The 21,982-nt window shown below is 52.6% G+C and overlaps 1 protein-coding gene across 1 annotated transcript in view; it reads right to left on the bottom strand.

Annotated features, from left to right (window-relative positions):
- The window catches only part of Sympk (symplekin), a 32,786-nt gene that overhangs the window by 4,130 nt on the left and 6,674 nt on the right, over positions 1 to 21,982 (bottom strand). Inside the window, exons 4-22 of the mRNA XM_036182577.1 lie at positions 20,790 to 20,843; positions 20,632 to 20,705; positions 18,131 to 18,257; positions 16,597 to 16,846; positions 15,619 to 15,789; positions 14,335 to 14,574; positions 10,412 to 10,566; positions 9,933 to 10,083; positions 8,106 to 8,310; positions 7,398 to 7,548; positions 5,597 to 5,832; positions 5,068 to 5,149; positions 4,816 to 4,929; positions 3,977 to 4,124; positions 3,265 to 3,425; positions 2,215 to 2,323; positions 1,835 to 1,935; positions 1,275 to 1,365; positions 440 to 541 (exon numbers count right to left, since the gene is read on the bottom strand). Coding sequence (XP_036038470.1) covers positions 440 to 541; positions 1,275 to 1,365; positions 1,835 to 1,935; positions 2,215 to 2,323; positions 3,265 to 3,425; positions 3,977 to 4,124; positions 4,816 to 4,929; positions 5,068 to 5,149; positions 5,597 to 5,832; positions 7,398 to 7,548; positions 8,106 to 8,310; positions 9,933 to 10,083; positions 10,412 to 10,566; positions 14,335 to 14,574; positions 15,619 to 15,789; positions 16,597 to 16,846; positions 18,131 to 18,257; positions 20,632 to 20,705; positions 20,790 to 20,843 — 2,722 coding nt within the window. The remainder of the gene's footprint in view (positions 1 to 439; positions 542 to 1,274; positions 1,366 to 1,834; positions 1,936 to 2,214; positions 2,324 to 3,264; positions 3,426 to 3,976; positions 4,125 to 4,815; positions 4,930 to 5,067; positions 5,150 to 5,596; positions 5,833 to 7,397; positions 7,549 to 8,105; positions 8,311 to 9,932; positions 10,084 to 10,411; positions 10,567 to 14,334; positions 14,575 to 15,618; positions 15,790 to 16,596; positions 16,847 to 18,130; positions 18,258 to 20,631; positions 20,706 to 20,789; positions 20,844 to 21,982) is intronic.

Genomic DNA, 21,982 nt, shown 5'->3' with positions numbered 1-21,982 from the left:
TGAACTCTGCCCTTACTACACCATACTTACCAAGAGCCGTGTGGGTGATAGGAGTGGACTTGTGGCATGGAGGCAGAGCCTGGCTCAGAGGGAATGCTGGGGCAGCCAGGGCAGAGGAAGCCTGCCAGACTGTCGCCAAGCCCTTGCTATGGAGGTCTTCTGTTGCCTCAACTCAGGCCTGGCATCTGATCATGCCAGCAGAGGCCTTTGTGCCTCTGAATTGCTCCATGGGCTCTGCTCCCTTGAGTTCCTCAGAAAGGGTGGGAGGGACGGCCCTCATTCCCAAGAACCACCTGATGCCAAGGCACAGCTCTCAGAGGCCAAGACGGGGCAGGGACAGCAGCGGGCAATAGTCTTCAAGCCAGTGAGGCCATGCAGGTGACTGAGGCCCTGCCCCAAGTCCACGGGAGCTGGGCCATGTGGGAACAGGGTGCCTCACCTTTGATGATGGATTTCATGTCGCACTTCACTGAGTCAATGTTGTGCAATGCAATCAGCAGCTCTCCCGGATTCAGGGGGGACAAGGCCGAGTTCCCTTCACCTGCAGTGGGCAGCAACAGGGAAAGGGAGATAGTACAGAGAAAGGCCTCAGCAAAGAGGTGGGCCTCGGGCCAGACTTGAGGAACAGTACATACAGATAAGGCACCCTCTGCTTTGTGGGGACAGGGGGACAGAGGGTGAGACTGGACGAAAGGGCCTGAAGTCTTCACCATTCTCCCCTCCCACCTTGTTAGCGCTGCCTTGCTGCGGCCAAATGTTCCCACTGGAATGTGCACCCTGAAGGCAGAGCTGGGCCCAGCCATCCCAGTACTGACTCCATAGCACATGATCATAGGCAGGGGCAGTGGCAGCGGCAGGGCAGGGCAGGGCCATGCCAGGTCTCACTAAGTGGCTTGAACCTTCTGCTGTGTTGGGGCCAAGAGTAAAAACAGGCAGTTCGGAGAGGTAGCCTCCTGCTTTAGGAGGAGACCAGCTGTGCTGTGAAGTCACATGCCTTCCCACTGTGTCCCCAACTGTGGCCACAGGGACCAGGATGAGGAACTTGTTCACATCACTGGCTATTTTTCCCTCCTCAAACATTTTTCTTTTGTTTCTTACCACAGTAGACAAGCCCCCTGGCTCTCAGCCTCAGAATCCCCTCCTTAGGGCTAGGAGGACAGGGACAGCAGGGACCTTGGCCTCTAAGGACACCATAGCCTTCCTGGGCCCTTCCCATATGACCCCTGTGTAGTGAGGGGGTAAGCTGAGGGCTGGCAAGAAGGGAGGGCACCTACCGTGCTGGGTGCCCAGCAGGCGGTTGAAGACCTCCTTCACCACGATGGGGTTGAGTTTGATGAGCTTGGGCAGGGCCTGGATCACCTCTTTCTAAGGGGGGAAGGGTGGAGAGAAGATGATGATGAGCTAGAGGGCCCCACTAGCCACCTACTTACCCCAGAGAGGCTTCTAAGCCTCATGACACATGTTCCCTGTCTCCCCAAAGCTGCTGCCTACCTATGGTGGACAGTGTCACACACACTCCCGTCCATCAGGGGATAAGATATCCTTGGCCCCAAAATTCACTAGAGACACAACCTTATTGAGACCCCGCTATTGCTGGAGGGTTTCCCACAGGCCAGGGACAATGGTGTGCGCACTCACGCTCACAAACAGTAAGATGCTTCTGCGACATCAGAGCAGTGCCTGAGGCCGAGAGGGGCCTGGAGACCTGCTCCAAAGCATGGTGTGCAACTACTGAGCACAAGGGCAAGATGGATTCCCCGCTGCTCTCACAAGCCTCTGGCCATATACCGTGGAAGTGGGCTGGTCACCCGTCCTTGTACTCCTCCTGCCTTACCTTCTCCAAACCATTGAGCACAGGGATGAGGAAGCGCACATCAGGCAGCCGCTTGTGATACAGGTCTCGGACCCGCTTCACCAGCTCTGGGGATGGTGGCACTTCAGGAAGACAGAGAAAAGCAGAGTTGGGGTAACTGGGAGGGGACAGAGGAGGAAAGCATATAGGAGGAGGGCTTTGTGGGCACAGGGAGGGGACGGTGCAATTCCAGAGCAGGATCCCCAGGCCCTCCTCTCCATGCAGCTCACATGGCTCTTCCCTACAGAGGACCAGGGATGGGAGAAATCCACAGGGGCACAGTCACTTGGGACCTTAGCAGCTCCAGCTCTTGCAGGGGAAGAACAGGTAGGAGGGAAGGTGGGAGGCAGGGCCCCAGGCACCTTTGTCCGTGAGGCTGTGCAGGCAGCGGGTGACCAGCGTCTCCGCCCCCTTTGGGCAGTTTTCCACTAGCAGTAGCAGCTCTGGTGAGTTCATGCCCATCCCTCGGATCTAGATGCAGAGGTCAGCAAGACCAGGTTACAGTGAGTGGGGTGCGGGTGTGGGGGGTGGGGGTGGGTCGGGTCCAGGGCGCAGCCACCTCTGACAGGACAAGGCCATGCATCAATAGAGGCCTAGATTTCCTCCCCAAAGCCCTGTCCCCCGACTGCGCCTTCTCAGTCACTGGGCTCCAGGTCTCTCCTAGAGTCAGGTCAGAGCCTTGATCTGTGAGGTGTCCTCTGTGGCAGGTCAGTGATCAACTGTCTCAAGCCTTCCATGCCCAACCTGTGTGGCAATGCCTTGGGAGGCTTTCCCAGTCCCTGTCCACCCTCCTGCCACCACTGTCATGCCAGTCTGAGGGCACAGGCTAGACTCAGGCAGCTGCTGCCGTGAGTAGAGCAGGGTTGCTGGCTGCCCTTGGCATCCTCATCTGTCGTGTGAAGGGCACTGAGGCACTCGGCCCCAGAGCCTGCCAAGCACTGCTTTTTCTCGGCGCTGGGCTACTGCACCATGAGGGCAGGACTGTGCACGCCTGTAACCCCAGCACTCAGGAAGCTGAGGCAGGAGGATCTCTAGAAAATGAGACTTGCTCAAATAACAAAGTGAAGCTGGGGCAGAGCTGACCCACAAAACCAAGGGCTCTGAATCCAGCAGCAAACAGGGCAGCCATCTGAACTGCCTTTCATGAGGTGGTCCTGCAGCTCGGGCCTTCGGTAAGGGCATGGGGACCAGTGGAAACGCTGAAGAGCTTAGATGCCGATGTGGTCATGGCAGAATGTGCCCACTCCCGGCTGTGCCTCTGAGCCACTCTATGCGTTGAAGAATGGTATAAGAGCCACCCACAAGCTAAGGCTTAAGTCCCGATGACAGCCTTGGTGCCTCCTGAGACGGACACCCGAGGAGAGGCTGGGGCTGGGCACTCCGCCCTGCCCAGGTGGGCTCAGGAGCCTCACCGGCTGCTCAATGACCCTCAGCACCGTCCGCTTGATGTCGGCGATGGCCTCAGTGTACACAGCGGCCAGCTCATGGATCAGCTTGTGGTTCTGAGGCAGGAGAGCCAGGTAGAGATAAAGACACTGCTTCACTGTCTCCTCAGTCCAGGGCGCAGCCACCTCTGACAGGACAAGGCCATGCATCAATAGAGGCCTAGATTTCCTCCCCAAAGCCCTGTCCCCCGACTGCGCCTTCTCAGTGAAGTCAGTGGGGAGAGGGAAGAGGTAGAGAAAGAGCAGGACTCCCCACAACACCTCCAACCACCAAGCTCCAAGGCAGCTAGAAGGTTATTCTACCACGCGAATCTAACCCTGAATCCTCCAAGTCCCGTCCTCACACTGGCTGGCTGTCAGGGACTACACAGGCAGCCTCCCAGCAGCTCGGCCACCATCCACACTGGTCCTACTTACAGCTGGTACAAAGACCCTGCTGCTGACCCTCTGTGCTCCCGCCTCCTTTGGGGAACACCACTTCTGCTCACATGTCCTCCCTGGGCCTCACACCCTCTCCTGGAAGGGCTTTCCACATCCCTGTAGGACCTTCTGTCTGCAATCTGGCAGGATGTGGGACTGTGCTAAGGGACTCCTGTCTTGGCCCTGCTTGTTACTACCCAGCAGCCATTCCAGTAGGCTGGGTGGAGCCCGACACAAATCAGACGAAGCTGCATCCAACCTGTGTCCTTGTCAGCTCCGAAGAGCACTGAGGGCGGGTTGGGGTGCACCAGGAGCTGCAGGTAGTTGAGGGCGAATTTCTCCACATACTCTCGAAGCTGCTCCTTCTCATACATGCGCTTAATGAAGAGCAGGGCCTGGGAGCGTACCTGAGGGGAAACAGGCAAGATGGAGGAGCGGAAGGCACAGAACGGAGCTGCAGTGCTGTGAAACAAGCCAGCCTGAGGCCCAAGACAGCAGTGCCGAGCATCTCGGGCTGCAGCGTCTCACTCCCCAGTCCCATCTATCTTGCTACCCCCCTGCCTTCTCGCTCTCCTCATTCCTCAACAGTGACTCTCCCTGGCAAGCGGACTTGGCACTGGAACTTGGCAGGACGGGCAGCCCACTGCCCAGAACACACGTCACTAGCCAAGCTTCATTTCACTCAGACACAATCTGCCAGGAGCCATGAGACCAGATCTGGTCTTCAGCATGAGTTTGTAGCAAATGACAGCCCAGGGCCGGGTGCTGTGCTAACGGAAGGTTGTCCTCAGCTGTAGCACAGCTACTGTGGGTTACGGTCATCTCACTCCTCCTCCTTCAGCAAGCTTCCTGACCCCCATCCTGTCTACACAGGTGGATGCCTAGGTACTGTCTACTGTGATGGCATGCTGCCTGTGGTCACACGGGCACCTCACTGGCTGCAGCCTCAGGCTACGTTCACCAACAAGAGCGAGAAGAGAGTGAAGAGGGCCCGGGTACACTCGGTCAGGCTAGCTAGCGCCCGACTCCATGGTAATGGGAAAGCAGGAGTTCTGAGGCCAGAAAAGCCAGGCTGGCTGGCGATGGACACAAGCTCACCCTGTCCTTCTCATGAGAGCTGAGGTCAAGGAGAACGTGCAGATACTGGAACTGCCGGGAAGGGCGCTTGAAGATCAGGTCTCCAAGTGTGGACATGCCCAGGTAGGCTCGACTCTGCAGGGGGGGGGGGGCAACGCTCAGCCTGCTGTGCCACCTCACTCTGGCTCCGTCCTTCTCTCTCTCACACCACCCCCGCCTCCAGGCTAAACCACAGACCTTCAGACCCTTCCTGCCTCAACTGCAGCTGCTCACCTCATCCTCACAGTACTTCCGTATCACCTCCAAGGCACTCTCGGTGATCAGCGGGGCCTCCAAAACCACCTTGGTGAAGACCCTGCCCAGGAAAGAGTCGGGTCCTGCTGGAGAAGTGCAGCAGGCAGCCTACCTCCCTGTGGCCCAACTACACCACACAGCTTCCGCAGCCCTGGGCCCAGAGCTTCAGACCAGCATACAGAGGCAGACATGCTCCTCTCTGATGCTTTCTCCCATTGCTACAACCGGGGAAGGAACCCAGGGCTTCTCGTGTGCTGGGGAGGCACTCCACCACCAAGCCAGTGACCCATCCCCGGACTGTTAGTACAGACGGGAAACAGCCCAGAGGGTGTTGGGAGTGGCCCTGATGACATCACCATAAGCCCTCACAGCACGGTCTACCCAGGCTTCCGTAGGACACGGAAAAAGGGAGAAAGAGAGGGACACGGGGAGCGGGGAATCCGGGTGGCACCGGGGAAGAAGTGGGTGGGACACAGGAAGGGAGGTGGGGCTTAGGTGGAGCCCTCACCCGTCCTTTTGGTCGGGTTTCTCCTGCAGGCCAGACAGCAGGCGGATGAGGCAGTCCTCATACTTGTCCAGAGAGCCTGAGGCCCCTGCTGCTAGGTAGGCATTGTACTCCTGGTAGAGCCAGGCGAAAGCCAGGTCCAGGCGGCCCCGGACATCTTCCAGGATGAAGGACAGCACCTCTGCCTTGAGTCCAGAGTCAAACTGTGTCACGAGGCTGGCCAGGATCTTGATGCGCACCTGGGGAGGTGAGCACATGTCAGTGTGGCCCCTGGAGCACCTTCAGTCAGGCTCAGGAATCCCAGTACAGACACTGTATACCGTGGGGACAGCAGCTAACATCTACGCTATCAGCACCCAGACTGCTCAAGTTCAAGGCCAGCATGGTCAAAGTGAGAGAGACCTTATCTAGAAAACCAAATCAATCAATCACTCAATATGCAAGGGAGGAGGCAGCATGAAGCATAAACACGCAGCGTCACACTGAGTGGCAGCGGACAGGAAGAATCAAACCACCAGCTGTCATCAAACCACCCCAGCCTCCCAGGGGCAACTAGGTGGTAAGCAGGTACTTCAGGGTACAGGAAGAGGTCTTGAAGATGCTCTTTTTGTCACCTCTAGGCATGGGCAGGATGTGGGTGACAACCAATAAAGACCACATGGTGTCTGTATTGTCCAGAACAATCTTTCATGGAACTGGGGATGAAAGCCTCAGCCTTTGCACATGCTAGGTACAGAGGCAAAAATATCCAAATCAAAGAAAACACACGCACGCACAGGTAAATATTTAAAATGAAAGAAAAAGCAAGGCTTGATGGTCCATGCCTTTAATCCCAGCATTTGGGAGGCAGAGGCAAGCATATCTCTGTGAGTCTCCAGAGAGAGTTCCAGGACAGCCAAGGCTATAGAGAGAAACCCTGTCTCGAAAAACCAAAAACAGGCAGTGGTGGTGCACGCCTTTAATCTCAGCACTCAGAAGGCAGTGGCAGGCGGATCTCTGTGAGTTCAAGGCCAGCCTGGACTACAAAGTGAGTTCCAGGACAGCGAGGGATACACAAAGAAACTCTGTCTCAAAAACCTGAAAAAAAAAAAAACAAACAAAAAAACAACGAAAAGAAAAACCAGGGCTGGAGAGGTGGCTCAGAGGTTAAGAGCACTGGCTGCTTGCTCTTCCAGAGGTCTTGAGTTCAATTCCCAGCAACCACATAATGAGATCTGGTGCCCTCTTCTGGCCTGCAGGCATACATACAAGCAGAATACTGTGTATGTATTAAATAAATAAATCTTAAAAAAAAAAAAAAAAAAGAAAGAAAAAGAAAAACCAAAAACAACAATAAAACAAACAAACAAAAACAGAAAATAAAGGCTGGAGATATGGCTTCATGGTTAAGAACACCGGCTGCTCTTGTAAAGGACTTGAGTTTAGTTTGTAGAACCCACACGTTGCTCACAACTCCTTGGAACTCCAGTTCCAGAGAATCCAGCACCCTCTTCTGGCCTCTGCAGGCTCCTGAACACACACAGTGCACATAAACTCATGCAGACAAACACACACATACTATAAATTAAACAGTTTTTAAAAAGAAGCAAAATACTTGAGGCCAGGTCTGTCTGAGATATAACACTGCTAAGAAAAGTGGCCACCGAGAACCAGCCCTGCAGGGCCGGCCCCAGGGAGAGCTGCCCCCACCTCACAAGCCTCCACTGTCTAGAAGACTGCAGCTCTGACTTTGCAGGGGGTGGAGTGAAGCCTGAGGAAAAGGGACTGGAGAGCCACAGACTTGTCACTGAACTACAGAGCACACCTGGGCCGCCCCACTGCAGGCTACAGCCTTCTCAGCCCTCAGGATCCGCTTCACAGCCCCCAGCTTCATGGCCTCCACCTGGGCATCTGTCAGGGGCTTCAGCACATCACTCAGACGGAAGATCTTCTTGCGCCCACCAGCGCCTGCCAGCCTACATGAGGACAGGGGCAAGGACAGTGACTTGGCATGCTCTGGGACTGGGCCACACAAAGACACACAGCCCCTCCCCAGCTATGAATTCCCTAACAGAGTGAGGTCAGCACGCCAGGAAGACCGAGTGAGAAGAGGCAGGACCAGAAGGGTCTCAGACAGGGAAGGGGAGGCTCAAAGACCCTGCCTGGGGCTTGCTGGGGAGGGAGCAAGAGGCTGCAAGGGAGCCTGTCGCACTGGACCCTCAGGTGGGGTGGAGACTGATTTTGGAGTGAAAGGGACGGGAAGAATGGGGATGGCGATGATGAGCAAGAGCCCTTGCTGCACATGAGGACTAACACAACTGCCTCACTGTCGCCATGACCTGTGACCTAGTTCTCTAACCCGAGAACCACCATTCTCCCAAGATAAGACAGAAAAAGGAGGTGTGGCCCAGAAACCCACCGACTCTGAAGTCAAGGGAGAACCAGATCCAGCCCTCTGCCTGCCTCACCCTCACACCTGCAAACAGTGCACGCTCACAGGGCGGGGCCGTGTCCCAACCAGAAGAGGGCTCACCGTGGCTGCGTGACAGGGATGATAGGTTCCGGCCTCCTCTTGGCCTGGGGTGCCTCCTCCTCCAAGGGGGACATGGTGTTCAGAGAGCCCACCACAGAGATGGCCTGGCCCTGCACTGACAGGCGCCGCTTGATCAGAACGCTCTCTGGCTTCACCACCTTCTCCTCCTTGGGCTCCTCTTTGCACTGTTTGGTCTGCTCCACACCTGAAGGAGGCAGCCACGGCACCCTCAGCTCCATCACCTGTGCCCCAAGCTCTGCACTGTACCCACCCTGTAGCCCACCTAGCAACATGACCCAAGGACCCAGTCAGGCTTCACTCTTGGAGGCATAGCCCAAGTCACAGCCAACTGAGATTCATCACAAGCAAGCTCTCTTGGATTTATGTCTGTGCAACCTATGTATGCGTGTGTGACTTGTGTGTTAGTGTGCTAGACTGTGCACACACATCAAAGTGAGAGGTGGATTCTCAACTTCCTTTATCTCTACTTTGTGTTGGTCTTTTTGTTTTTGTGAGACATGGTTTCTCTGTGTAATAGCTCTGGTTGTTCTGGAACTCAATCTGTAGACCAGGCTGGCCTTAAACTCACAGAGATCCGCCTGCCTCTGCCTCCCGAGTGCTGGGATAAAGAGCATGAGACACCACTGCTTGGCTCTACTATTTTTTTTTAAATTGAGACAGGGTCTCACTGTGCAGCCCTGACTAGCCTGGACTCACTCTGTACACAAATTGTCCTCTGACCTACGTATGTACACTTGCAAAATACATTAATACAGTGTAATGATTTAAAAAAAAGCCAGGCAGGGCAGCATACCCTTTTAACCTTGCCACTCAGGAGGCAGAGGCAGGCAGATCTCTGAATTTGAGGCCTCCTTCCACCACATGGGTTCCAGGGATCAAACTCAAGTTCTGAGCTTGACAGCAAATACTTGTACCCACTGAGCTGACATACCATACATTTGGGGTTGGTGAGTTAGGGACTCATGCACTCCAGGCTGTCCTCAAACTCACTATGCATGCAAGCATGACCTCTAATCCTCCTGCCTCCACTCCCTAGGATGACAGGTGAGTGATAAACAGTCTTTAACAGCAGAGGCCATGTGACTTGACAACTCCATCCCCTGGAGCGCACTTGGGAAAACCTGAAGGCACCAAAGACTAGTAAACTGCTGTTCCCGGCAGCTATGCCCACGACAACAAGGTCTGAAACAAGAATTGGCGCATGGCTCGGAGGGTAAGGGACTGAGTCCAGTCTCGGGACCGACATAAAGGTGGAAAGAAAGAGCATGCTTCGTGAGGCTCACAGCCACGCTGACACTCGAGCTGTGCTTGTGTTCACCATTTACACCTCAAACAATAAGCTGGTGCGAGTGTGGCTCACCCCTGGAATCCCCACACTCAGGACTAGGCAGGAAGCTTGGTGCAAGAGGCCAACATGGGTTCCACAACAAGAAGACAAAAGCCTGGACTGGAGGGGTGGCTCAGTGTGAAGAGCATTTGCGGCTCTTGCAGAGGACCCAAGTTTCGCTCCCAACACCACCTCATGTGATTCTTCCATCTCCACAAGACCTTCTTGGCCTCTGAGGGCATACACAAAAACCAAAAATATACTGACGAGATAAGGGAAGACCCCATGGCTCAGAGTCTCAGTGACCTGACACAGTCAGTCAGGTTCAGTCTGCTGGATTTCAAAGCCCAGGGCCTGAGACTCTGAGCATTCTGCATAATGATGGACCCATAAGGGGTGGCACATGACCTTCACCCCCACAGCTTTTCCAGAAGGAGAGTCCAGTGCCAGGGCCTGGCCTGGGTCAGCACAAGACTCACCAGGACCCAGTCCTGCAGCTGTCATCTGTGTGGCCATGAGCCGAGCCAGGTGCTTGATCTGGGCTTCAGTGCCTGCGGACTCCACCGGGGTGTAGATGGCTTGGAAGGAGGCAGGCATGGTCTCCGGCAAGTACACCATGCTGATGAGGACCTGCAGGACGCCCAGGGAGGGGAATCCTTAGCCAGCTCAGCCTAGGGCAGCATGGCAGAAGCAGCAGGAACTGAGGTCGGGCAGGGCTGCTCTCCTTTTCTTAGCTTTCTGCAGAGCCAATGACTACCAAGGCTGTCTACTTGGGAGAGGCCGGGCCCAGAACAGAGTGAGAAGATGGGGAGTGGGATAGACACTGAGGACTAAGGGCCTCTGGAAGGAGGAGGGATGAGAGAAGAGGCCCATCCAAGGATGGAAGGGATGCTCTGGCTGATGCTACCAGGAGGTGGCCAGAGAAAAGCCTGGGATCCGGATTCCTGTCCCTCCTCACCAGATTGGCCACATTGTCAGGTGTCAGCAGAGGTTGCAAGAACTCAGCGGTGATGTCCGTGTCTGACTGGCCTGAGATCTGGGCTGAGGCCTTCGAAGTCCCTGATGGTCCAGGCTCCAAGTCTTTGTCCTCATCATCTTCTCCCAAGTTGGGCTCTGAGAAGGGGAAGGGAACAGAGGCTGGCTCTCTAGACTGCAGCAGGACCTGTGCTCAGGGAGCCAGGTGGCCCTGCCTCTAGCAAGTCACTGCGAGGAGCAGCCACACAGCAGGCAAGCACCTAAGCTGCAATTTGCCATGGCCATGAGAGCACCACAGGGCCCCAGGCATCCGTCTCTTCCTGGGTCTTGGGTCTCATCTGGGACATGGCAAAAAGCCAAAAACCTCCAGTTGACCAGCTCCAAGATGATGAATGTATCATTAATATAGTCCACACTAATGACGGAATGCAGGACCCTGTGCTCACTAGGCAGGTGTCCTCAGCAGGAGACAATATTGCTGCCACTGTCCCCATCACTGACACCACTCTCCTCCACCTTTTAAGAGAGTTGTTTATTTAGTTTATATGTGAGGGTATTTGCCTGCATGTATGTATCTCTATGCATCATATGTGTGCATGTGGGGGTCAGAAGAGAGTGATGGATCCCCTAGAACTGGACTAACAGATTGTTATGAGCTGCCATGTCAGTACTGGGAATTGAACCCGGATCCTCTGAAAGAACAGATAGCACTCTTTTTTTTTTTTTTTTTTTTTTTGGTTTTTCGAGACAGGGTTTGGAGCCTGCCCTGGAACTCGCTCTGTAGACCAGGCTGGCCTCGGACTCACAGAGACCCACCTGCCTCTGCCTCCTGAGTGCTGGGATTACAGGCGTGCACCACCACTGCCTGGCCAGATAGCACTCTAAACCTGAATTATCACACCAGCTCCACCTAGGCCCCCTCACCCACCCCGAGACACTGTCTCTCTCCCTCTCTCTCTCTTTTTTTTTTTAATTTACCTTTATTTTATGTGCATTGGTATGAGGGTGTTGGATCCCCTGGAACTGGAGTTACAGACAGTTACGAGCTGCCATGTGGGTGCTGGGAATTGAACCACGGTCCTCTAGATGAGCAGCCAGTGCTCTAAAGCGCCGAGCCATCTCTAGCCCTGCGACACTGTCTTATGTACCTCAGGCTGGCCTAAATTTACTATACATCTCAGACTAGTTTGGAACTCATGACTCTCCTGCTTCAGACCCCCAAGTGCTGGGATCAGAGGTGCGTACCACCATGCTGTGCTGGAAGATTGGCATTCCACAGTAGGGGACTTAGTGGATATGGACAGGATGTTAGCTGAGTAAGCAAGTGAGAGACGTATGGACCCAATGCACTGTGTGATCCATATCCATACACAGAAGCCTCTAGTACCACTTCTGCAACCTATCTGGCCATCCAAAATCACTTTAAAACACTAAGTTTTAAGAAATATGGAGCTGGACAAATGGTCAGCCCGTGAGAGCATGTGCTGTTTTTCCAAAGGATCCAAATTTGATGTCATCAATCATATCACACAGCTCACAAATAAATGCTTGTAAGCCGGGTGGTGGTGATGCACGCCCGTAATCCCAGCACTCGGGAGGCAGAGGCAGGCAGATCTCTGTAAATTCGAGGCCAGCCTGGACTACAAAGCAAGATCCAGGAAAGGCACAAAGCTACACAGAGAAACCCTGTCTCGAAAAAAAACAAACAAAAACAAAAACAAAAACAAATATAAATGCTTGTAACTCCAGTACCAAAGAGTCCAATGTCCTCTGCCGGCCTTTGTGGGCGACTGCACTCATGCTCACACACAGACATACATATACATACATAATTACAAATAAAAATATATCTTAGGGGCTGGAGAGAGGGCTCAGCGGTGAAGAGCACTGGCTGTTCTTCCAGAGGTCCTGAGTTCAGTTCCCGCCAACCACATGGTGGCTCACAACCACCTGTAATGAGATCTGGTGCCCTCTTCTGGTTGGCAGGGACACATGCAGATAGAACACTATACATAATAAATAAATAAACCTTTAAAAAAAAAATGTATCGGGGTTGGGGATTTAGCTCAGTGATAGAGTGATTGCCAAGCAAGTGCAAGGCCCAGGGTTCCATCCTCAGCTCAAAAAAAAAAAAAATATATATATATATATATATCTTAGCTGGGTGGGCAGTGGTGGCACACACCTCTCATCCCAGCACTTGGATGAGTTTGAGGCCAGCCTGGTCTACATAATGAGTTCCAGGACAGCCAGGGCTACACACAGAAACCCTGTCTCAATCAATCATTTAAAAAGAGAGAGAAATTGGCTTTAGACAAAATCTAAATGCACAAGCCATTTACTTAAGTGCCTTCCTTCGGGAGTGTTCTATGATTAGCTGTGTAGAACAGTCCTACAGCAGAGACAGGAATGAAATGTCCACAAATCTAACTGTTAACATTCCCATGCACATTACAAAGTACCTGGCCACCATTAAAAAGACTCAGGGCAGAGGTAGAGGTAGCTTAGACTTAAGAACACCCAAACAGTGGTTCACAACTAACTGCAATGCTAGTTATAGGGGATTTGATACCCTCGTCTGTCTTCCAAAGACACCAAGCATAAACGTGGTAAACATAAATGTGTGCAAGCAGAATGCTCACACATAAAATAAAATGAATCTAATGAAAAAGTTAAATAGTAAAAAGATGCAGGGCCGGCGACGGGCTCAGTGGGGAAAGGTGCTTCCTGCACAAACCTGAATTTGATCTGAGTTCAATCCCCAGAACTCACAGAAGGGTGGGAAGGGAGGACAGATACCACAGAGTTGTGCCCTGGCATCCATACATGGTGCCATGGCACATGTGCAGCCCCCACAAGAAAGATCAAACTTGCAGTAGATTCCAGTGTGCACACATATACTCCCAGAAACCTAAAGGAAGCAGAACACTGTTCTCGCTCACTGAACAGTGGAGAAATGCAGCTAGACGCCCACAGTGGCCCTTATGGAATTAATTAATTCCGTTTGCATATGAAAAAGAATTCCATAGCTCAGTGCACTGGCACACACCTGCAATCCCAGCACTTCAGACACAGAGGCAGGAGGATCTCTGTGAGTCTGAAGGCCAGCCAGGACTAGAGTGAGTTCCTGACAAAAACAAACCAAACCCCCAAACATTTTCAGAAAAGTTCTGTAAACAAACACAGGTGACATTTTTTAAAATGTTGGTACGGAGAGTCAGTTATGGTCAACACCATCGTTGAGTACCCCAGAAGTCACTTCAAAGCTAGGGTGGTGACTCATGCCTACAATCCCTACACTTGCAGGCGGAGGTGGTAAGGCCGTATCTCAACAAAAATGTTAAAAATTTCAAAATTAAAAAAGAAAAATCCAAGCTGGGCAGTGGTGGTGCATGCCTTTCATCCCAGCACTCAGGAGGCAGAGGCAGGAGGATCTCTGTGAGTCTGAGGCCAGCCTGGGCTACAGAGTGAGTTCCCGGACAGTCAGAATGGTCACACAGAGAAACCAAAAAAACAAGAAAAAAGAAAACTCCAATTACATACATCGAGTGAAGGAAAAGGGCCTTCTACCCATGTATAAACAGGAAAGAAAACATGAGGATTAGGACACACACACCCCCACTCACTTCACTCCTCTCTGTACCATCTAAATGAATCTTAACTGGCCACACACCTGTCATCCCAGCAGTCCGGAAAGGAGACAGAAAGACCAAGGTCATCCTTTCCTAGACTAGAAGTCCCTACTCAGAAACACACGCTCACACTTATTCAGTATACTGCACACCACAGTTACTTTACTTGGATATGTTTACCACACCGTGCTATGGGACGTCCTGTGTATTATACAACTTAACACAGTGTACCAAAGCCACCCCAGCCAGTCCCAGGCCTTACTACCCAGCTCACCTAGCTTCATCTTCTTCAGTGTGGAGTCAGCATCATCCCGGGGCCGTTTGCGGGAATCCTTGCTGCTGGGCATGTTGCGGGCGATCTCTGCCTGGGGGGTGCCCAGGTCCACCAGCAGGGTGGTGATCTGGGCCTGGAACTCCAAGGAGGCAGGGTGCTTGAGCACGCTCAGCAAGTGCAGCTTGAGATTCTTACGCACGCTGCTCACCTGGGACTTGGCCAGTGTTGGGGGCAGGTTGGCTGTGAGGACAGAGGTAGGAGCTCAGTGCTGGGACAGATCACTGTGTGGCCTGCCAGGCTCAATGCTTAGCCCCAAACTTGGGTAGGGCTCTTGCTGCCACTCCTTGGGAAGTTCCTAGGCTCACAGGACTGGTGGCCTTCCCTCTTTCAAGCTGAGACTGAAAACCTAAGAGACCTCTAACGACATTAGTCCTTTAAGGTGAGGAGACCTAAATGTTATTTCTCTGGACTCGAGCTCAGGTCCCGTCTCCGATCTGCAGTCCGGCGCTACCCTGGGAGAGCTGTAACTGCCACCGTCTCCAAAGCTGCTGACGAACAGCTGCCACAGCTCAGGCCCGCCCTCCTGCCACTGGCATGACCAGCCAGTCTCAGTCCCCGTGGCAAGCAAGCTTCCCTTGCTCCGCAGAGAAAGAGGCCTCTAACTCGGCCTGTGCAGTATCCACCTGGACCAGCTCCTCAGCCAGCGCCACTCATTCCTTCTGAAGGAACCACCCTGTCTCCATCCTCTGTCCAAGAGTGCAGGAGACGGGAGCCAATGAGAACACGGCGTTTCCCTGGCCACTGTGATTGGCTCACCAGTAGGCTCGCAATCTCTGCTCGGCCAATCGTAAACAATGAGCATCAACCCTTGACTTTTGCTGGAATGATGGGGAAAGAGTTGCTCTCTCTCTGTTGCTAAGTAGATAGGCCCCTTGAGCTCTGAGGCCATCTTTGCTGCTTCAGGAAACAGCCAGAAAACAAAGCCAACACAAGAAGAGCTCAGAGGTGGACAAGACCAGCATTCATTCATGCCTCAACCCTAGACTTCTGGAGTTTTATCCAGGCACAAACATGGGAAAATGTCGCCAGCCCTGTTCTTTGGGACCAGGGAGAGGCTGGAATGTCAGAAAGGATCTTGTGGGCCCAGCATCCCAACCAGTGCTGAAGCAGTTTTCTATCTAAGCTGGAGTCAGGGTGAGCTGCAGTGGGGAAGGCAGAGCTCAACAGCACCTCAGAACCAGCAACCTGCCAGGAGAGGGCATGAGGTGGGGACCTTCAACCTACCATGCAGGGTCTCATAGGCCTGGATCACCTCAGACATGAACATGGGTCTCTGGCGGGCAATGTTGGCAAGGGAGCCCAGGGCTGTGGTCAGGTTGATGGAGGAGATGGCGGGGTGTACCATGAACTTCAGCAGCTGCTCCAAGGCCGCCTTGCCTTCTTCCCACAGGACATCTAATGGGGAAGAAGAGAGGATCAGTCGTGGGGCCCCACTGTCAACCTGACGCGATTAAGATTCACCCACAGAGCCTAACAGGCCCTGGAGCGTCATGGCTCTCAGTCTAGCTCTCCAGAGGCAACACTTAGTATTTTGGTGTAAATACACTAAGCTCCTATTACAAGAAAACAACTAAGCAAATTCCACGTGTACCTACAGAACACACTGTAGCAGCACTGTGGGCCACTGCACAGCAAGTTCTTTTGTTATTTTTGTTTTTTTTAAATAATTTATTTAACTTTATGTCACTGGTATGAAGGTATCAGATCCCCTGGAACTGGAGTTGCAGACAGTTGTGAGCTGCCATGTCATGCTGGGAATTGAACCCAGGTCCTCTGGGAAGCAGCCAGTGCTCTTAATCGCTGAGCCATCTCTCCAGCCTCTCTTGTTTTGTTTAAGACAGGGTCTTATTATGTAGTCGGACTGGACTCAAACTCATGATCCTCCTGCCTCCACCTCCCAAATGCTGGTGTTTTCCGGCACCTCATGCCCAATGTATACAGGGCTGGGGAAACTTCAGGGATCTATGCAGGCAAGCACGCTACCAATGCATCTGCAGCTCAGGCCTGTAATTTCACCAAACTCAAAAGGTTCAGTTAAGAGGATCAGAAGTTCAAGGTTACCCTCAGCTATACAAGGCTAACCTGGGACACATGACACCCTGTCTGGAACAAAACCACAGAAAAAGGGCATATGGGAAGAAGAAGGTGACTGTGAGAAGGGTGGTGAGCACACACAGGACTCCAGGGCAGAGCAATACTCACTGTACTGGATGTAGGGATGATCTCGAGGAATTCGGTCCAGACTGATGTCATGCTCCTGGCGTCGGGGGACTTCTGAATCAGCCATGCGGGGTGACAGGGTGACAATGAGGCCCTCCACAAACTTGATGGCATGTGTACGGATGCCATCATTGTCAGAATCCAAAAGCAGGATGATTTCCCCAGCCATGGAGGACACCATGTCCCAGCAGGCCTCCTGGAGATCATTGATGACCCGAGACTTCACCATCCACTGCCAAGGGACCAGGAGGAATAGAAGAGACAGAGAAAGCCAAGACAACACATCACCCGTCAGCAGGTTCTGCCCCCGCCCAGACTGAATGCGTGTGAGCAACAACTACCCTGGGCAAGGCTGGGCAAGGCTGGGATGGGGCAACCAAGACACAGCTAACCCAGTGATCAAGTACCAGATCTCAAGACACAGGAGTCGCCACTTCAGAGGTGGTCTCAGCAGGGCTGAGAGATAGTTCAGCAGGTAAGAGTACTGGCTGCTTTTCCAGAGGACCAGGTTAGAGTCCCATACCCACACAGCAGCTTTCAACTGTCTGTAACTGCAGTTCCAGAAGATCTGATGCCCTCTTTTAACCTCCACAGGCACTGTACACACAGTGCATAGACATACATGTGGGCAAAACACCCATGTACCAAAAAAAAAAAAGAAAAAAAGAAAGAAAAAAAGAAAGAAAGAAAAATGCAGCACTGACTAACCAGCTTCATTTTGCTAGCAATGAATGGCCTAACCAATGAACTCACTCCTATGTCATCAAGTAAGAGTTGAGAACTCATGTGATTCCCCCTCCTCTTTTCAAGATTTATTTTTATGTGTATGGTGTTTTGTCTACATGTTGTCTGTGCACCACATATATGTAGTACCCGTGGGGGTCATAAGAGGGCGTCGGGCGTCGGGTCACCTGAAATTGGAGTTAGATGGGTTATGAGATACCATGTGGGTGTCGGGAATTGAACCTGGGTCCTCTGGAAGAGCAAGTATTCCCAACAGCTTGGCCATCTCTGCATATTCATGATCCTTTTTTAAAAAATGCTATTATTTTTGTGGTCCAAGGTGGCCTGAACTCTTCTGCGTCAGCCTCCCACATGCTGGGTTGACAGGCGAACAAGTGTTGCTCACTGGGGTAGCTCTGAGAAGGCTGCACCTTGAGTCCTGATCCTGGCCGTCCTCTGCACCACCCACCAGAGGGTTTGAAGGTGGAGATTCACGGAGAATGCTTGTTGAATGCATAAATAGGTGGACCCAGAAGACAACCGTAGATGCTTTGTTGTCTGTTCTCACAACAGCAGCAAACCTCAATCATGACAAGCTCATGCTCGCCAGGACTGACAGTACAGGCCATAAGCCAGCCAGAGGAGGAGGCACAGGCAGTGAGAGGGAAATCACGGTTTCCCTGGGCAACTCAGCCTTGAGTTCAACACCCACTACCACACCACACCACACCAACGTGGTTTCGACTGTAAGGAAGGCCATCCTTCACCTGGAAGGCCCAGCTGTGGTCCTCACCTGCAGGGCCACCTTGTAGAGCTGGGTCATGGTGAGGATGGCCTTCTTCACCACGTTCACATTTTCATCCCGCAGGAGCATGTTGAGGTTGGCAATCAGCTTTAGCAGCAGCTCAATGTCTCTCTTGCTGGTGAGGGAAGAAAAAACTGAGGTGGATGGATCAGAATCTCTGCTGCTAGCACATCCAGTAGTGGAGGAGGGTGCTGACACTTCCCTGTATGTCTGTCATGGGCCCCTGGACCACCGCTGGCCCTGCAGCCTCCACTCCTTCAACTCTGTGGGGTCCAGCATCTATGTAAGTGACGGCCAACAAATGTTTCAAGTTTGACCAGTGCATCATCTTCTCTGAGAGTCTCAGCCCCCGCCTGGCCTCTGACTACACAGCTGAGGATGACCATGAGCTCCAGATCTGCCTCCACATCCTGTGTGCTGGAATTTATAAGCGTGTGCCTCCACACTGATTTATAAGGTGCTGGGGATGGAAGCCCAGGCCTTGTACATGCTAGACAAGCACTCTGACTGCACCACATCCCCAGCCCTGGTCCTTCATCCTATCTGAAGAACATCTACTGCACAGGTGGTGGAAACAGCCACAAAAAACACCAAGTGCTTAATGAAAGGGCTTGATAGAAACACCTCGTTTTGTTTACTCAGGCCTGAAGGCTCCCACATTAGGACCCCTCGGGAGGACGAAGAACTGGCAGGGTCACTTCGGTTGCCAGAAAGAATCAAAGGCCTCCGGGAACGTGTGGTCAAGGAACAAGAAATCTGAGAAGGCCAGCCAGCCCCCAGAGCTCAGTACATCAATGTGCTTTTTCACAAAATAAGTTCCATCTGATTCTAAACATCAGCTGCACCATTCAAAACATATGAAGCATCAAATAAACAAGAAAGACCAAAAAATAGGCTGGAGAGACGGTTCAGTGTTTAAGAGCACTGGCTGCAGACCTGGCTCCGAGACTGACTCAGACAAAAAACCTGACTGTCCGATGCCACGAGATGCTTTGCTCCCTGCACACATCTGCTACACACAATGTTTTGTGAACCCCGAAAATTTTGTAAAGCTGGGTGTGGTGGCACAGGCTACAGTCTCGACACTGAGGAAGCTGAGGCAGCTCAAGAAGTTCATGGCCACAGTGAGAACCTGTCTCTGGCAGACAAACAAAAGCCACCACCCATTTTCCCCAGAAAGAGGCGAGTGTGACAATGTAGGGCACTGGGGTCAGAAATACAGGATAACATTTCCTAGGTCTGCCAAGTTCCACCAAGGGAACCTGGGAAAACCCGCCTGACCCTCCAAGCCTATTTTCTCAATTAAACAGATCAAGAAACGCCTCAAGGCCTCACATGTCAGGTTGAACAACAAGTAGGTCAAGACTCAACAGCTCCTGGCAGTCTAGGAGGGCAACAACAAGAGCTATTTTATCTGCTCCTGTTACGGAGCCAGGATGAGAAAAGAGAGGACGAGCTACTCCCCCTTCTGAGTAGCAGAGGGTGACCGGTCCATCCGAGGCTGCCGTAGCGATCAGAAGCTAGAGATCCCAAGTCACTGTTGGACAGGTGCCCTTGCTTGTTCAACACCTCCACCGTCACCACTATGAGAACCAGCCCTGTCTGAGGCAGACACCGGAGGTGGAGGCCAGCCGGCCAGAGCGCCCTGCCGTGAAGCTGACATTTGTTGTGGTGAGTTGCCAAGGCGATTTCAAGCAGTGTGGAGCACCACAAAGAACGGTGACAGGGAAGAGAAGTACCACTGCCCAGGAGCCAGAGGGAGTGCCCAGGATGGGATTCTGGGGAACCCTGGCCATGGGAGGGAATGGCCACCTAGGGTCACAGGTCAAGCAGAAGCAGACCAGCTAGGAAGGACACTGGTGTTTTGTGAGGGGCAGAGAATAGACAGGGCCAGAGGGAGACGGGGTCAGATGAGTGTATGGTGTGGGCCGGCAGGAGTATACGACAGGCACAGTCAGACACCACGTCCTCTCAGCAGCTCACCTAGCTATGTGCAGAGGTAGGCAAACAGGAGGGGATGACTCCCCTCTGGCAGGCGCTTCAGAACCAGACTTTGAGGCCAGGGATTGGGGGCAAACCTCCTGCTCCAGAGACAGGAGGACCAAAAAAGTCAAGGTTATCCTCTGCTACAAAGTGGGCTCCTGGCCAGCCTAAGCGACATCAGACCTTGTCTAAAGCCAAACAAGAACTCCAGGGTGACTGTACTAATCTCCACTGATGATTGTTTTAAACCAGTACGAGGGTGAGGTAGAGTGGGCTGGAGGGACGGCTCAGCAGCTAAGAGCACATACTGCTCAAGAGAACCTGAGTTCACTTCCCAGCACTACGTCATGTCAGCCTGGTTTGAGAAGCCACAGTCAGCTGCTGCCTGCACTTGGACTCACAAAGCAACCATGAAGTGCCAGTTCAAGTACAGGGACATTAGGTATATTCTGGGGGAGGGGAACACAAGCCAGGGCATGCAAGGCACTCTCAAGGAGACCCCGTACCATGCCTCCTCGATGAAGCCAATCACAAACTTGCGCACTTCAATGGACTTGTCTGCTTGGAAAGCGATGATCTCCTGTCATGTCAGAGGGAAGATGGGTCAGGCCACACCAAGGAGCATCACCTCACCTTTATCCCATCCCCCAGGCTGACCACTCACATCCAGGAAGTTGTCGAGCAGGGTGGGGTCTTTGTTGATGATCAGCTCCTGGACCTAGGAGATTGGGGGAGCAGGAGCAGATAAACATAAAAGCCAGGCACGGTGGCTCTCACTCATAATTCCAGTACTTGAGAGGTCATGCTATCAAGGCAGTCTGGACTATGGACTCTAAAAAACTAAAAATAAGGGCCAGCAAGATGGTTTAGTAAGTGCTAGCCACCCATGCCTGAAGATCTAAATAGCATCTCTGGGAGCCGCTTGGTGGAAAGGAGCCATCCCCAGCAAGTTGTCCTCTGACATCCATGCACACTTGTGCAGGCATACTGGAAATAAAGAAAATAAAAATAAGGATGGGGAAATGGCTTGGTGGGTAAAACACTCCCTCCACAAGCACGAGGACAGAGGCTGCATCTCCAGAGCACCACAGCTGTAGTCCGGGAAGACAGGCTCCAGGAGGAACCTGACTAGCTAGTCTATTTATCAGCAAGCTCTGGGTTCTACTGAGAGACCCTGCCTCAATAAAGCGGAGAGTGATTGAGAAACACAGTCAACTTTTGGCCTCTACATGTATGCATACATGCATCTCATACCACGATACCAAGCTTCTACATCCATGTCAACAAGCACACATGCACACCAGGCATACAGGGAAAATAAAAAATAAATGCTTAATTTAAATACAGGGGCTGGAGAGGTGGCTCAGCATTTAAGAACATGAGTGCTCTCCCAGAGGACCAGGTTTGACTCCCAGCATGCAGTCATAACCATCTGTTTCCTGACTGATACTCTCTCTCTCTTCTGGCTGGCCTTTGTCAGCATTGCACGCACATGGCACACATACACACATGTAGGCAAAACACATAAAATTAACAAACAAATGAAAAGGTCAGATAAACCCAGGTCTAGTCCATGCAGACAAGTATAGGGAGGAATATCACTGGTGGTTTTGGCGATCCTGATCCCGAGCCTCAAATGCTATGCTGTCTAATGAGACCCTCACAGATCAAGGTTCTCACAGGCTACTGGGAAGCTTCCCTGGGCCTGTAGAAGGGAGGCAGGTCCTGGTCAGCAGTGGGGACATGACATCCAAGAGTACTAAACAAAAGAAAGTTGATCCTGGTGGCCTAGGCCTATGACCCAAGGAAGAGGAGGAGTTCAACACCTGCCTAGGCTGCAGAGTGAGTTCAGGCCAG

This window comes from Onychomys torridus, chromosome 1 (genome assembly GCF_903995425.1).
Source record: "Onychomys torridus chromosome 1, mOncTor1.1, whole genome shotgun sequence".
Classification (NCBI taxonomy): domain Eukaryota; kingdom Metazoa; phylum Chordata; class Mammalia; order Rodentia; family Cricetidae; genus Onychomys; species Onychomys torridus.
Note: the sequence above shows the minus strand (reverse complement) of the source record. Positions and strands in the feature narration are given on the sequence as shown.